The sequence below is a fragment of the Equus quagga genome, chromosome 14 (assembly GCF_021613505.1).
Source record: "Equus quagga isolate Etosha38 chromosome 14, UCLA_HA_Equagga_1.0, whole genome shotgun sequence".
NCBI classification, from domain to species: Eukaryota; Metazoa; Chordata; class Mammalia; order Perissodactyla; family Equidae; genus Equus; species Equus quagga.
Window position 1 is genome coordinate 82,138,989 of NC_060280.1, and position 16,333 is coordinate 82,155,321.

General features: G+C 38.7%; 1 protein-coding gene across 3 annotated transcripts in view; it reads right to left on the reverse strand.

Annotated features, from left to right (window-relative positions):
* NCAPD3 (non-SMC condensin II complex subunit D3) overlaps window positions 1-16,333 on the reverse strand; it is a 64,917-nt gene that overhangs the window by 17,682 nt on the left and 30,902 nt on the right. For all 3 annotated transcript variants that reach the window (XM_046638510.1, XM_046638509.1, XM_046638511.1), the window contains 9 exons: window positions 15,675-15,895; window positions 10,715-10,906; window positions 10,272-10,369; window positions 10,063-10,178; window positions 6,466-6,573; window positions 3,886-4,000; window positions 3,686-3,793; window positions 2,301-2,539; window positions 1,332-1,411 (listed from right to left, as the gene is read on the reverse strand). In XM_046638510.1, the coding sequence (XP_046494466.1) occupies window positions 1,332-1,411; window positions 2,301-2,539; window positions 3,686-3,793; window positions 3,886-4,000; window positions 6,466-6,573; window positions 10,063-10,178; window positions 10,272-10,369; window positions 10,715-10,906; window positions 15,675-15,895 (1,277 nt within the window). The remainder of the gene's footprint in view (window positions 1-1,331; window positions 1,412-2,300; window positions 2,540-3,685; window positions 3,794-3,885; window positions 4,001-6,465; window positions 6,574-10,062; window positions 10,179-10,271; window positions 10,370-10,714; window positions 10,907-15,674; window positions 15,896-16,333) is intronic.

Consider the following 16,333-nt stretch of genomic DNA (forward strand, 5'->3'; position numbering starts at 1 on the left):
AGATAAAATGGAAAGATCTAAGAGGGAAATATTAAAATGCTACCAGAGGCACTGATAATCTCACTAGAGTCTAAAGTACCTCTTTATCTGTCCTGCTAATTTCTTTTTGACTCATGCTCTGATCCTCGTATAATGGGTTCTACATATATTTTACGTACTGATCAATGCCTTTTCAATGAACATGTATAGGAGCTGACAAAAGTAGGGAAAGCACAGAAATGCAGGTTAAATAACTGATCTTCCACGCATTTCTAATCAGGCCGCTCCTGGGCTCCAGGCCACATAAGGAGCCCTGAGAGCCAGTCCCACGGCAGCAGGGTGATGATCAGAGGGCGCTGCCGTGCTCTCAGGTTCCTTTTTCAATTATATAAACAAAGAAAAGAGAAAGCAATAGCCTTAGCTTTTTGCTCTTGACTTTAGATAGTATTAATTAGAATGTTAACCTTCTACTAGTTTATTATGCAAAATGTTCCTCCTCAGAAAATTATACCCAAAGGAAACCGAACAGAAATTCTTTCATGGAACTCAGAGTAAATCACTGGTGTCCATATTTAGAATCAGAGGGACCCATTATTATAAGCTATTTATAGCTGATGAGCTCTACAGAGACCTTTCCCAATTGTCGTAGCTTTTCCACAGCATTCAACATTCTATTTTCCAACTGCAGACTTGCTTTAAGAAGAATTATTCATACAACATAATCTAAGATTCTGTGAGATCATTTCTCAGTCCCTTGGAAATAAATCTTTAAAAGAATTATAGAAGGATAGGAATTAACAAGTAGCAAAGCAATTCCCTTCCCTTCCAATACTCAAGGAATATCCATTTCCAAGGAGCCTTGTAATTTGCATATTCTTATTTCACACTGTGCAATTCTGTCTTAATTCTTAGAATTTCTTCCTTACAACTTTTGCACTTAAAAGAAAGTCTGAACTCTTTATCAAAACTAACATTGTACTGGCCTAGAAATCAACATAGTTAAGTCAACGGTTAATGGCTACTATTCTATACAGTTTACTATGACAGAGGCATATACTGTTCTTCATTACTCCTTTAGGAAGAGAGAACAATGTTAGCAAATGTAGTTAATGCTGAGATTATTTAATGGTTAGTCTGGATAAGGTGTGTGTTTGTTTTTAACTTATATGCAAAATAAAGCTTTGTGACATAGCTTAGTATGTTACGTAAAATCTGTTAATTTTCTGGCAAGTGCCAAAAGCTCACTAAATCCTAAGTGACCCCACTCCAAACCAATTTTAAAGAAAAGAGATCTCATGTATACCAGAAATTAGGTAAATCATTCAGCTGCCTGACATGTGAGGGAGATTTACCTGGCGACGTCTGGGTGTGAATCTATCAGGGTGCTGACAAATCGAAAGAACAGAGAGCCCTTCCACTTCACAAATTCCTCCTGTATAAAGAGAGACCGGCATGTTGAAGGATGGACTTTAACACTTTGCAGATATTCAGTCATACAGCCAACTGTCAGCGTCCGTCTGTTTAATAGTGCACCCGTCAGGGCTCAGCCTGTCCATGGCGCGTGGATGTGGGCGCAGCACTCAGTTCCCCACCATGCTGAAAGCACATGCCACTGGTCAGTCACAAAGAGAAGCGGAGGAACATGTGGGGAGAACAGCATCAAATCTACTGTACTAGGAAAACAACTCGAAGCACACAGCTTTGAAGGAGAGTGCCACTGCTGTGTCTGTCAGGTCCATAATGTATGAAAACATGAGTATATAGAACATACTAGAATAGATATATAGCTTTGTTAAATGCCTTCTTTTTAAAGAACAAATATTACTTTCCTCTCACGATAAGCCAAACCCATGCTCTCAATGTGAATAAAAACATCGAATGCTCTGCAGAGCTTCACAGCACACTAAGTTCTTTCACACACTGAAATGTTTCCTGAACTCTGAGACGGCCAGGGGAGGTACCGTGACCTCGTGTACAAACACAGGGGCTATGCTGAGAAACAAGGAGAACGACAGAAGAGGGACTAGAACTACTTGTGCACCAAGTGTGCTTTTCTCTCCATGGTGTTTATCTGCAGAGACAAAACTTCACACTGTTTGACAGGATATCTGAACCAACACCCAAAACGAAGATTAGGAAATAATGAGCTGTTTACAAGGCTGCGCAGAACACTAGAAGGTGATATTTTAAACCAGAGACGGGGCTAATTATTTCTGGATTCTACTACAAAGCAGCACATTTCCTATGCTACTCAAATATTCTCTTAAACCAGAAGCAATGGTGAAGGGAAAAAAAATGACAGATCTAATTCCCATACATACCTGCAAGAGATTGGTAAGCAAGATGAGGGTTTGCTTCCGGATGAATGGATCTGAATCCTTCAGGCACATGGAGATATTAGGAATGTACTTGTCCACCATGACAGTGTACCGGATGCAAAGATCACACATAACAATGACAACATTGTTACGAACAGCCACATCGTCACACACCTCGAGCTCTCGCACAAGGGCTGGGATGCTCTTCTTTGCAAGATCCTCATGCTGTAAGCACAGCTTGCCTGTCACAGAAAAGAGTAAGATGTCTGGACTCTGTTCTTTCCTAATTCTAAGCCTATATTTTCTCCAGATATATCTTGCTATGGATTTTATTTAGCCAAAGTTAAAACATCACGTCAACAATCATAAACAAAAAAAGGTAACCAGACCCATACTAAATATTAGGAAGTTCAACATACCTTAAGGAAAAACCCCTCTCCCTCACCCTGCAGGGTTTCATGAGACATATACCATGAGATATTCCTTCACTGTAGTAAAATTATCTTCCTTTTCAAGTCAACATTTGAAATTTGGAGTTACCTACTTACCTAGAAAAGGACCAATTAAATCTAACAGATGATATATTTTACTTTTGATTATACACAGACTCTAAAGAAGCTAAAAAGTGTAACAATGAAGTTGAAATCAGAGCTAGGGAAGTAGGAAAGAATGGTCATCTCATTTATTTCTTGTTCATAGTTAGCAGAAGGAAGGCTGTTGTTGAGTTTTCTTTATATGTTTTCTTGTGTGGCCTGCAGAATGTTTCGCTCTTATTTACAATTCTTAGATTTTTGAAAAATAACCATTCTTACAAAAAACAATCATAACTCTCATCCAGCATAAAATACACCATCTCACGAAGGAAAAAAAAAATTCAAGTTATAGCATAGAGGTTGGTGATTTCCAGATCAACACTGTGAGTTTATGAAGAAATACGCTTAGTAGCGCATCTGCCCGTTCCAGAGAGTATCAAAGAGACCATCGCCTTTTATAAAGTGAACTGCAAATTTATTTTTTCATTCCCAGAACTCAGTGCAGTGTCTGGCATATGGTTCTTGAGGAATAGACTTTATGGTGCTACCTTATGAGTATTAAAAAAAAAAATCACAGGAATTTTTTGTAATAAATTAACATAAAAAACAGAAGTTTCCTACAGGGAGTGTCTGGGGTCCGCTCCTCCTGGCACTCTTGTTCTCAGCCCTCCGGTGCACCCACGGAGCTGGGTGCTCCTCCTCTCAGAATCACCCCCAAGATGTGCCTGAGCTACTTGAATTATATAAGCTCAGCAGTATATACCCCCTTACTGAGACTGGCTTATTTGAGACGAAAAGCTACACACGGAACTGGATTGCACAAGCACTACTTCCCTTCAGGTTATTCTTACTCACCCAAGGTAATGATGGCATGTGCTCTAACCCCAGAAGGCATGACAGAGCCTCTGAGCTGGGAGGGCGGCTGAGTGGCAGGGGCTTCACTGCTACCTTGAGATGACGTTACTGCAGGGGAAGGAAAAAGGGCTTATTTACAGTGCTTCAGGGGCTCCCCCCTCCCTGAGACAGCAGTGCAGAGGATACCCTCAGTGCCTTACAATGAGCCGCATCAGCAGAGGAAGCTAGAATGGACTGAATCAGAAGGAAAGCTCGCTTTTCCACTCTGGCTGGACAGAGCTGGGCTATATCTCCTAAGGTGAAAATGTACTTCACCTGCAAAGAGAATTGGTTTTGCAGTAAGATAAGGCAAAAGAAAAATTAACTTTAGCTAGATAAAGGACATGTCAATGGAGTACTTTTTTTGTCCCCAAAATTTAAAGAACTACTTTTTTCATATAAAAATACACAGCCATTGCAAAAATTCAGTCACTATTTAATAAAATTCATCCAAAATTAGGGCGACCATATGATTTTATCATCTACATCTAGATCATTCTGCAAGTAAAAGGGAGTGCCATTAATAATTATGCTGCGATAACAGGCATGAACCACAATTATCCTGGGGAAACAAGGATGCCTGCCTATAATCCCACTACCCAAAGACATCATTGTTGTTTCTGTGTATAACTTTCTTTTCTAAGTATTTTCATAGTCACACGGCTTTACGTTTGCTTTTCTTATACACTCACCATCATAGTAGTTTGAAATCTGCATTCTTCCTTTAATATTAGGCATCTTTTCGTGTCAATATATGCAGTATGTTTACTGACTACATAAGCATGTTGAAAGCTGTGGATGTCATCATACTCCATTCCACTACTAACGAACATTTACATCATTTCTAATCCTTTGCTGTCATTTGCGTTGGCTCTGATGACACCTTTGTACTTTTGGATACTGTTCTACTTCCTTAGAAGTGACATCAGGGTTAAAGGGCTTATAAACTGTTGTACATTTTAAAACATATTTCCAAACTGTCCTCTAGGTTAGTTTACTATTTAGATTCCTACCAAAAACGAATGAGTACCTGCTTCCTCATAGCGGCCACCACTGTGTGTTTACTAAGGACATTCAACTTAACAGTTAAGTAATTCTGCTGGTTTCTTTTAATCCCAAAAATGCAGGGGTGGTGCTAAATAGTAAAATGGTAAATAAAGGCTTATTTTAGGGTAAGAAAGCCCATAATAAGTGCATGTATATTTAAAAAATCCTGAACATACTATATCTCTTAGTAGATTAAAGGAATATTTATATTTAAAGAGTGAAGTAAACTATATATATATAGGGCAAAATTTCTCCACATATATTTTGACTGAAGGGGAGATTTTGGTGACATATTTAACAGTTGAGGAAAAAATCTTAGGGGGAAAGCTCACCAGTCATAATCAGCATTCGTCTTAGTTTGGGCAGTGACTGCCCAGATCAACCAGAAGAGCAATACGCTCCAGAACCCCAGGTCAGGGCCTTTCCACACATCGTGGCCCTCTGACAAACTTCCGGACTCTGATTGATAATGATATCTTTCTTCTTTTTGTGTGTGAGCTGGATAGGCCCTGAGTTAACATCTGTTGCCAATCTTCCTTTTTTTTCTCCCCAAAGCCCCAGTACATAGTTGTATATGCTAGTTGTAAGTCATTCTAGTTCGTCTATGTGGGACGCCACCACAGCATGGCCTGATGAGTGGTGCATATGTCTGCGCCCAGGATCCAAACCAGTGAACCACAGGCCACCAAAGTGGAGTATGTGAACTTAACCACTCGGCCACGGGGCCAGCCCCCAATAATGACATTCTTATTACTGAACTGTGTGCATATTAACGCTTCAGGCACAAATAGTCTTCTAACAAATCTACACATGGTCTTCGATCACCAGGTACAAGTGCAAGGTGGCAAAGCAGGAACTGAACACAGAAGAGAGATGCTCTACTAATTTTCAAATAGACGAGGAAAATGGACAATTCTGGTTAAATGATGGCCTAAACTAAAGGACATCACAAAGCAACTCATTATCTTCTTTATTGGACATTGTCAGATGTTGGAAGCAGAATTACTACAAGATAATTTTGTTGACGATCAGCCACTTGAATCAGAAAACTGGCTCCACATTTACTGGCTCACAAGAATCTCCTGCGCTGACACGGTTTCTAAAGCAGGGATGACAGGGCACACGCTCGTGCCGCTCCTGCACTGACACGGTTTCTAAAGCAGAGATGACAGGGCACATGCTCATGCTGCTCCAAGGTCATTTGTGTTTTCAATTTTCAAATATCTCATTTCATTTTAGACATGACTTTAGAACTGTTCAGCACTATTCCCTAGTTCTATAGTCTGATATTCAAACAGCGCAGTGGACGCATTATAATTTTAAAAAACATCAAACCAACCAACCAAAAGAACAAAGAGGATATTCACTTTACTATTTTTTCACCTTATTATTTCTAGGCTTGACTCTACCAAGCTTACAACACATTTTGTGTTTCCCCTGTTGGATCAGATATCTCATAGGATTTAACCGGATAAGTGTATACCATCAAGTTTTCCTCCCAGATAATAAGTATGTGAGAAAAAAATGCATAGGTCATCAATAAAAAAATTCTTCTCAAAAAAGAATAAACTCTAGGCTAGGAAAACCCTTTTCTTGCTAATAGCGTTGGAAAAACACATTACAAAGCCATCTTTAAAAAATCCCAACTGATATAAAAGGAGAGAAAAGAACGGTTAAGAAAAGCAGTCACTTACCAACAGGTCTTCATCCATATTCCCAGTGCCACCCTCCTTCAGAACTATGTTGGAAAGGCAGTGCACGCAGGTAGACAGGACATCCCCGCACACCTGCTGCAGTAATTCCTATGGGAAGTCGAAGGTCATCACTGAGGATCCCACACATCCACCACCCCACCCATGACACAATTTTCTCATAAAAACTCTATTATCCTCAAATGTGTAAAGCATAAGCCATGAAAAACCCCAGCCATCACACTTTTGTATCTTTGCTTTTAGCAATCTGGCAATGAGAACTGGCTGAGTGGAATTTAGCAAGAACAGTATATATATGTATATACACACATACATGTACATATCATCTTTCTTTCTACATTTGCTCTATAAGAGCAAAAGGCATATACTAAGGAAGATGTAGTGCCTAATTTATACGAGATCTATAATAGCAGCACTCCTCCAATAATAGAGGAGAACCCTGCAATCCTTCTGGCATATGTAGCTGGCGAATCAACTACTGTAATAAATAGTATATTTTTAAAGATATAAAATAAAAAAGAACAGATATTCTTCTTCTGAAGTTTGTTCAACTGAGACAAGTTTTCAGTGTCTCTTATTAGTTAAAATAACCTCAAGGGGTCACCACCTCCAGCCCACAACAGCTAACTACACCTACATGCCAAGCGAGGGAGCTCAAGCACATTCTACAACCTTTGACTTCATTTTCTCTAGGAGGCCATTCCAAATTACCCAGGTTGAGCTAAATGACTCCACCTCAGTACTTCCATGTTACCCTATGCACACTTCTATTTTATGAATTATTATATTACGTTGAAATTATCTGTTTAGGTGCATGTCTCCCCTAACATGCTGTAGGTGTTGTAGGAAGGGACTCTGTCTTAACCCTCATCCCAGTGCCTAGCAGCAGCACTACAAAATGGTAGTCAGTGTTTGCCAAACTGATGGCAAATCATCATTATGATCCAAATGTGTTTTAGTCTGACTTGGCCTAAAATGTTTCAAAACTATTGTTTTTATTACTTTTTAAAGAATTACTACACTCAAGATTTTAAGAGATTGCACAACCTAGACTGGAACATTGGCCAAGAGAGGTTCTGAAATCCATATACTCAATCTGGATGAGAAGACAAAGCCTAACTTGTTTGAGACCTCAAAAGCCTTGAACTTTGCTGGGGAGCCTGACTAATGACTTTCAGAATCACAGAATCTTGCAGAGAGCAGTCAAGGCCATGCAACCCTGAGATTCTCTCCGCACAGGGACTCATGTCACGTTGTTGTCCAGCTTCTCTGTGTACACTTCCAATGACCAGAGACATGTTCTAAGGCAAGTCCCTCCATTTTAGGCAGACTTCAGTATGATTTTTCTTCAGTCTGCCAAAATCTGCCTCCTTGTGATTTCCACCCACTGGTTCACACTGGTCCTCTATAATGCCAAACAAATCCAATTCTTCCTCCATTTCAAAGTCCTTCATATATCTGAATTTAGCTAGGCAGCCTATCCCACATAATTCTTTCCTTCTCCAGCTAAACACTCCACGTCCTTCAGCTGCTCCCTACACAACTTGTTTTGTAATCCCCTCATCTAATTGCTCTTCTATGCATATCTTCAGTTTTATCAACATTTCTCTGAAGAGTTGTCATTAAATTGAATTATAGAACATGTCAACTTAGATTTAGCCAGTATAAAGAGCAGGACCATCACCTCTCTTACTCTAGACACTATCTCTATTAATGCAGTTCAGGATCTTACAGATTTTTTCCAATGATAGCCACCAAACACTATTAACTCATACCAAGCATACAGATAGCAAAAGTGCCCAAAGACCTAAGTCCTTTCACATACACTGCTGGCATCTATTCTTTGGGTAATTTGTTTTGCTCAGTAAAATACAGAATGTTCATTTACAGAGAAAAGAAAAAGAGAAGTTATGTTTAGGGGAAACATCTGGGTCATATGGATTTAAAATATACTAAGATTCTAGAAGATCTCAGGCTTTAGTCTATTATCTACCTCCAAGGAAGTAGTGTTGGCAGAGCTAAAACCTTGGCCCTTTTTCTAACAGAGCAGTAAGTTCTACCACTCTTCTAGTTCTCGAATTCTAAATTTGAAGACAACTCTTGGTCTTTCTCACAGACTCTAACAATGATATAACTCACTGTCTGAATGACTGTGGGCCATTAGCAAGCAGCCAATGGCTTCTGATGCCCCCGACTCTCACAGTACAGATCACCCTTCCTCCAGCTCACACTGGTGAATAAAACACTGCGAGAGGGATCAGCCACCTTAGTTCCAGGCACAGCTCTGCCACTAAGAAACTGTGTGCCACTGAAACTTGAAGGATCATGATCTTGTAACCTGCCATATAAACTTTTCCCCATTTTTTTCCTACATCATTCTTTCCTCATTAACAGCTTTTTAAAAAAATCTGTTTTCTGCTATTCCAATATGCTCCCTACCTAGGTAATGTTCCTTATGTAAAAGTTCTTCATGCAGTTTCTTGGATCCAGAGATAAACAGAAAAATCAAATAATAAAGCAAGTATCCCTTTCACCAAAAATGCCAAAAGGCATATGCCAGCAAACACCAGACTCCATTTACATGGAAAGAGCTAGGCATTTTAAGTTAAATAAATTTCAACTTGTTTTAAGTCTTGAGCAAAAAAGTTACAATGTATTGTTCTACTACATCTGTTACCACAAATAGAAAATGTAACTTATTGAGGAAGGACTTTCTTTAAGGAACTCAGCTAAGAAAAGGAAGCATAGGAAGGAGGCTAGGTACCTCAGGTGGAGCAGTAATGTTTTTATTCTTGGAAATGAATATATTCCAGCAATTATTTAAACTAATTTTTGACTTCTGGAATCATTATTAATAATCCCCCTCAGTCCTAAAATTTCTTATGGTTAGCACTGTCTAGGAGTATATTTCATGATAAAAAATAGAATACACAGTAATAAAATAATTTATTAGAGATTCTGATATGGATACCTTTTAGGGAGTCAAAGGAACCCTCTGTCTCTCACAAAATACTGGTTTGGATTTGTGTTTATGCATCTATATAAAACAGTAGCTGCAGGCTCTGGGCAACTCTGGGGACATGATACAACAAGAGATATGAGAGTAAGAGAGTGTTAGGTAACAGGATAGGTGTCTCCTAGGACTGACTTATTAAATGATCAGAAATCTCCTGTTTTGGAGGGAAGCCCCTGACTAGGTGGAAGATTGTCTATTAAGCATTCTTGGAACAAGGGTAGAAGTGAAGGAGGAGGAGCAACAAGGCTCTCACAGCACCTGAGTTATCACTTATTAAAAGATAACCTTGCAGAGTCCTCACCAGGAAATATACATCCAGGAGGCACGCTTTCCTCAAAGGCACTTGCACCTAGAACCAAGACGGTGACTTCCTCAGGGAACCGTTATGTCTTTAGCAGCCAAGACCTTGGGGGATGTCAACTGCTTGTCACATATAGTAATAGCTGCTGGGGACCACCTATCCTACAGGTTCTCTATAGAGAACACTCCTCAAACTTCACAACAGAGTCCTATGTCTGAGTACAATACACTGGCAAACATATCCAGGAGAGCTTGCAGCATACCTGCTCCTCCACAGGGGTCTCTGCAGATGCTCTACAGAGTCTCTGCAAAGTATCAACGGCTGAGCTGATCAAGTCTAGAGACCACTGGAATCCACTCAGCTTACACTTGACGACATCTAAGAAGAAAGACAAACCCTTCAAGCTTAACTGCTTAAAAACATACAAAGTGAGAGGCAAGGCCTTTTCAAAACTGTCCAACAGACACTCACCGGTTACCTTGTCTCGCATGCTCTGAGGAAGATGCTTTGCAATATGCCCAATAACACACAGAACATGTCCCAAGGTGTTTGAATTGGGATTCTGCTGACTATGAAAAGGGCAGAAGAAATATCAATATAGAACCAAAGGAAACATTACTGCCAACAAAATAATTTCTTCTGGATTAGAAGGAGGGAGGAAGTTCTGGAGGAAGTAGGGTAGCACGGTTTAGGAGTCAAGTTGTAGGAACATTAAGGCACTTAATGTACTTGGACAAAAGGTAAACTGAAAGCTTAAAAGAGATACTTCTTTTTCATGTTTATTTTTAAGCCGGAATTTAAAGAAAAGATCTGTATATAGAAATAGTTATGAAATAGCCCACTTCCTTAAGAGATGAGTTTTGTTTCTCAGAATCTTTAGTGTCTATCAGCGGTTAAATTACAAGCATGCAAACCTGCTGATTTTCTCCCAGGACTCTATTATTTTGGTGTAGTCCAGCTTGGGTGATGAGCAAGCAATCTTGGAGAGCAGCATCCAGGCTGGTGCAGCATGTTCCGTGCCAGTGTGGGATATCATATTGTTTATAAAAGTAGGTGAGAATTTATCTTTCTTGGACCAGATATGAAAAGCCTTATTTAAATAGCAGCTAGAAAAGAAAGACGGGAAAGCAGAATTGTAACTATAAATATATAAAACTTTCAGATCAGCCCCCCAGTGAAAGGCTATCAACTTCTGCTGCTCCAAGATTCCTCTGGCATGTGAAACATCCATGTCGAGGTTCCTAGCTAGTGGCACATTTGATACCAAACTAGGTATCTTTTAAATTTATATTACACAGAATAAGGTATATTTTTATCTCTCCTCTCATAAAGTATTTATTTATTTATTTTTAAAGATTTTATTTTTTTCCTTTTTCTCCCCAAAGTCCCCCAGTACATAGTTATATTATATTCTTCGTTGTGGGTCCTTCTAGTTGTGGCATGTGGGACGCTGCCTCAGCGTGGCTCGATGAGCAGTGCCATGTCCGCGCCCAGGATTTGAACCAACGAAACACTGGGCCACCTGCAGCAGAGTGCACAAACTTAACCACTCGGCCACCCCCATAAACTACTTATTTTTAAAGCAAAGAATAAAATTTCATAATTCATTTGAGAACTTTCTCATGTTCATCCCTCCAAAATTTATATACAAACATATGGAATAGGTTACCAATAACAAATTCATCCAGAATTTACAGGTTTTTAGTGACATAAAAATGTAGACATTGTCCTTTTTCCAATGGAAAGATTAGAGAGAAATGACATCCTAGCATTTAAATATGGTAATATTAAATGAACTAAAATTTGCTATGACCTACCAATACCACTAAGAAATATATATTTCAAACCTTTTTAAAACAAAACAAAAAATGCTTCTAAAGTGTTTATGTCATTGTTGTTTTTAAATCATTTCTTATTTTACTTCTTCCCACAGCACGGCATGAGATCATATGACCCATGAGACAAATGCAACATTATATATTCAAGTGAAGAGAAAAAAACACTCCTTCCCCAAGTCAATTTTTCTTATGTTGCTAGGAGAACACACACACACAGATTAAGACTTTCTCATTAACTGAAAAAAAAAAGGAATTCTCAAAGCAGGCAGAAGGCAACTATAACAAAACAAACACATCCACAAACAAACATATACCAATGGCTTTATTAATAAATTAGCTATCGATTCATATTTATCCATTAACACCTACAGTTTTACTGCAGATGGTTCACAACATGATCTATTATCTGATGACTGTCCAAAATGATACACGCAATCAACAAATATTTTAAAATTTAACAAGAATCACACAAAACATTAAGTGACGTTTACCATAGGAAGCCAAGAGAATGGGAAAAAAATTCTCTAAACTTCCAGTTTTAAAATCTTAAATTTGGCTCCTCTCTGACAATTCACACCCTTGCACATCACTTGAGCGGCTCCCAAAAGGCTCCCAACTTACCCCTCAGTTAGCCCCACTGTTGATCACAAGCCATTCCCCAACAAGTCAGAATGCGATTCAACAAACACTAATCTGCTTCTTTTGAAAAGCACCATTGACTTCTAGCCTAATATCAAAACCAATGGACCCTCCTCAGTCCTCGTTCTATGTGACCTCTACTAGACATTTCTGACCACTCTTTACACCCTTAAACTGTGGTCCATCTGTTTGATCTCTTTTCTTTTCCCTTCACTAATTTCTTTTCCTCCAATCACTTTAATTACTGATTTCGAAAAGCTCTCTTCTTAGTCCTCTTTTCTTACCTACAACCTAACTCTGTGCAACCTCATCCATTATCAAGAGCTCTCCACTCAGACTTGCAACAAAGCACTGCAAGCACACATTTAAAATTGGATCTCCATCTCCAGTCCTCCCTCTGCTCCCCAACCTGCCCTCACCCTGCTTTCCAGACGTCAGTCAGTGCTGATCCACTGACAAGTAATTTTAGCTAGAATTCTTGGGGTCTTCAGGCCTCTAAGCCTTTGCACCACTCTTTCCTGCCTTGAAACTCTCACTGTTTTGGCTGCCTGCTTAATTTCTACTTATTCCACTTCAGGGAATGAGTTAGCTCATGCCACCATCTCTAGGAAGCTATCCTAAGCTGAAAAAAGAAAAAACAAGTAAAAAAAATCACCAAACTGTACGTGTCCTCCCTTTCTGCTCCAATAACTCACTTTCCACTAAAATTATGCATTTATTCTCTTTCCACTAGACTGTGAGCAACCTGAGTAGAGGAAGTACCCTGATTTCCTTTAATCCTCACACCAAATCTACACCGAACCTATTCTCCCACTTGTGAAACAGCTCTAAACAGATCCCACTCTCTCCATTCACACTGCCCTCACCTTGATCCAGGCCTTCATCATCTTTAACTTAAATCATTTCAAGGGTGGCCTGTTTTCTCAGACTCTAGTCCTGTCTCTTGGTCACCAAACACAACTCCATTCGCTACACTTCCTAAAATATAAAATCCTGTATTACTCATCCATTTTAAATTCATCAACAGTCTCCCCGCACTCACTCTGTTTTCAATCTGAAAACTCTTTCAAAACAATTGAAAAACCAATTTCAAAACTGAAAACAGCAGACTTCCTGGCATGCTGTATGACAGCTGTCCATTACCTGGGTCTGCATACCTCTCTAGTTTCACTTTATGCACAGCCCAATAAGCACCGCTACCTCACCCACACTGAAATCCTGAGGCTCCTTATCTTAAAATGAAAACAAAGCCTGTGAAGGAAGCTTAAGACACATCTTAACTGCAGGTAAGTTAAAGACCTAACTATAACAGGGGGAAAGAAAAAATAAAATTTCTAAGAGATTATATGGGAGAATATCTATATGACCCTGAGGTAGGAAAAGGTTTCTTTAAAAATACATTAATCATAAAGAAAACCACTGACAAACTGAACTCATCAAAAGACACCATTAAGAGAATAAAAACGTAAATCACAGGATGGAAAAAGATATTTGCGATACATATAACAACAGCTTGTATACAAAATATACAATGAATGCTTTCAAATGAATAAGCAAAAGATTGGCAGCCTAAAAAAAAAGGCAAGAGACCTGAGCAGGTAATTCACAAAGGTGAATATCTAAATGCTAATCCACCCATGAAAAGAGGCTCACTCTCACTAGTCAACATGGCAGTGTAAATTAAAACCACAATGAAATACCAGTATTCATCCACCAAATGGCTAAAAGGAAAAGGGCTGACCACACAAAATGCTGGTCAAGATATGGAGCAACTGGAACTCTCATACTGCTGGAGTGAACGTACAACCACTCTGGAAAACTTCCTGGCAGTAGTTATTGAAGGTGAATAAAAACATACTCAACAACACTGTTCCTAGGTATAAACCAAACAGACATGCATGTACATGTGTACCAAAGATACATATAGGAATATTCATAGCAGCATAACAGGTAATAACCAAAAACTGGAAACAACCCAATTATCTATCAATAGTAGAATGGCTAAATTGTAGTTTATTCATAAATGTCATACACAGACAGAGCAATGAACATGAATGAGCTGTAGCTACACACATTAACTTGAATCAATCTTGCATTACTTTGAGTGGGAAGAGTCAGATACACAAAGAATAGATACAGAATTCCATCAACGAAGTTGAAGCACAGAGAAAACTAACAAAGGGTGTTAAAACTACAGGAGTGGTTACCCACCTTTGAGGAGGGAAGAATGGCTGGAAGGGAGTGTGAGGGCATTTCTTGGGCCTAGTAATGTTCTATTTCTTGATCTGGGTGGTGGTTATATGGGTATGTTTTCTTTTTGATATTTATTGACTTTATGGTTTGTACACTTTTCTGTACACATTATATTTCAACATGAAAGTTTAAAAAAGAAAAATAAATGAAATAAATTCCCAACAGCTTCCTATAAACGACAGCAGGCCTCTCTGGCTTTGTGACAATGGCTGCTCCCTTTCATCTCCCTGAAGCTCTAATATGTTGGGTGTGCACAGTGAGACAGCCCTAAGAAAAGCGAAAAAGCAGATGATTCTATTGCTGGCTAAATTCCCCTCCCTTCTAGGAATTTCAGCAAAGCATACAGTTGGCACTGAGAAAACATTTAACGAGCATTTTTGGTCATAGAGTTTTAACACCAAAAGGTACCTTAAGAGATCACGTAATCCAACTGGCTGTTCTTACAAATGAGTAAACTAAGGCCCAGAGAGATGAGGTGATTTGCCAGGGCCACAGAATAATATTTTGTGATACTAAATCTATTATTCTTTCTACTGTATGCCAATTCCTCCAAAACTACATGTAAACAAGTAGGGAAGTATTTCTCTTATGATAAAAAAAGAAAAAGAAAAGCTAGTCAAGATAGCACAAACACTAACTGTAAGATGACTGCAGTGCAGATTAAAATTTCTCCTTACACGTGCCCACTCCTCACTACAATGTTCACTGTACAGTGTATGCTCAATAAACGTTATCAAGAGGAAAAAATACTGTGTTAGTAAGCCAACCAATGCAATAAAATGTAGAAAAAGTTTAACTTGTAAGAACTAGGAAGTCATCTTTCATACTAACCAGTATTGTAAAGAGTATTGTGTTGTAAAACTAATACACCACCTCCATCAGTGCTTTCCACTACATACTAAGATATCAGTTTAAAACTGGAGAACACTTAGAGAGAAGCAAAGGAAGTGATTAAAGGCTTCACAAAAACTGTCACCAAGAAAATGCTAAGAGATTTGAATTAGGTCAAGAAAAGAAGACCAAAATTGAGTCTCCAGATATATTAAGTAGTTTGGAAAGCTGATTTTCCAAGATCAATACATAAATTCACAATAAAAACCCTTATGGTCTTCTAAAAGGAAAACAAGTGCTATAATTAACATACCTCAGTCCCTGGCTTTCTGCACTGAGGAGAGCAAGAAGTGCCCAAGCTAGCACCTGGCTGTCATCTCCACTATGAAATTTACTGTAATGCTTAATGTTCTGCAGCAGAAGCTGGTCAAGGCATTCCAGGGCCTTTTCCTGCACAGTGCTCTCACAATCCATCACAACTGGGATGATCCCCATCAGCCAGGCTTTCTGTAGCTGGACACATCTAGGCTGCGCCTTAGGAGTTAAAAATTATGAAGTCATAAAGGAGTCTAGCACTATAAGAAGTTTAAATACAAATAAGTGAACTTGTGATCAATGTTTTGAGACATGTTAAAAACAGTCACACACACAATCACAAATAAACCATAAAACTGAAAAAAACACAAACATTTGAAATATGCGTGTAAATCAGTGTATACTGAAATTTTAAACTTATAAAATCATTATTTTATCATTAGTAGTAAATCAGCACTTTTTGTAACTGAAGATCAAGAGCAAACAAGAAATATTTATCCCAAGGAGCAATTAGAATAGATGCTGATGGAGAAGGTAAAAATACACATTGCTTAATGCCTTTTATCATGAACTAAAGAAATAAACACACTTTTAAAATTCTTCAAAAGCTAATTATTTGGCAGAAGTAAATTACATATAGGACTTGTAGATCTGCTC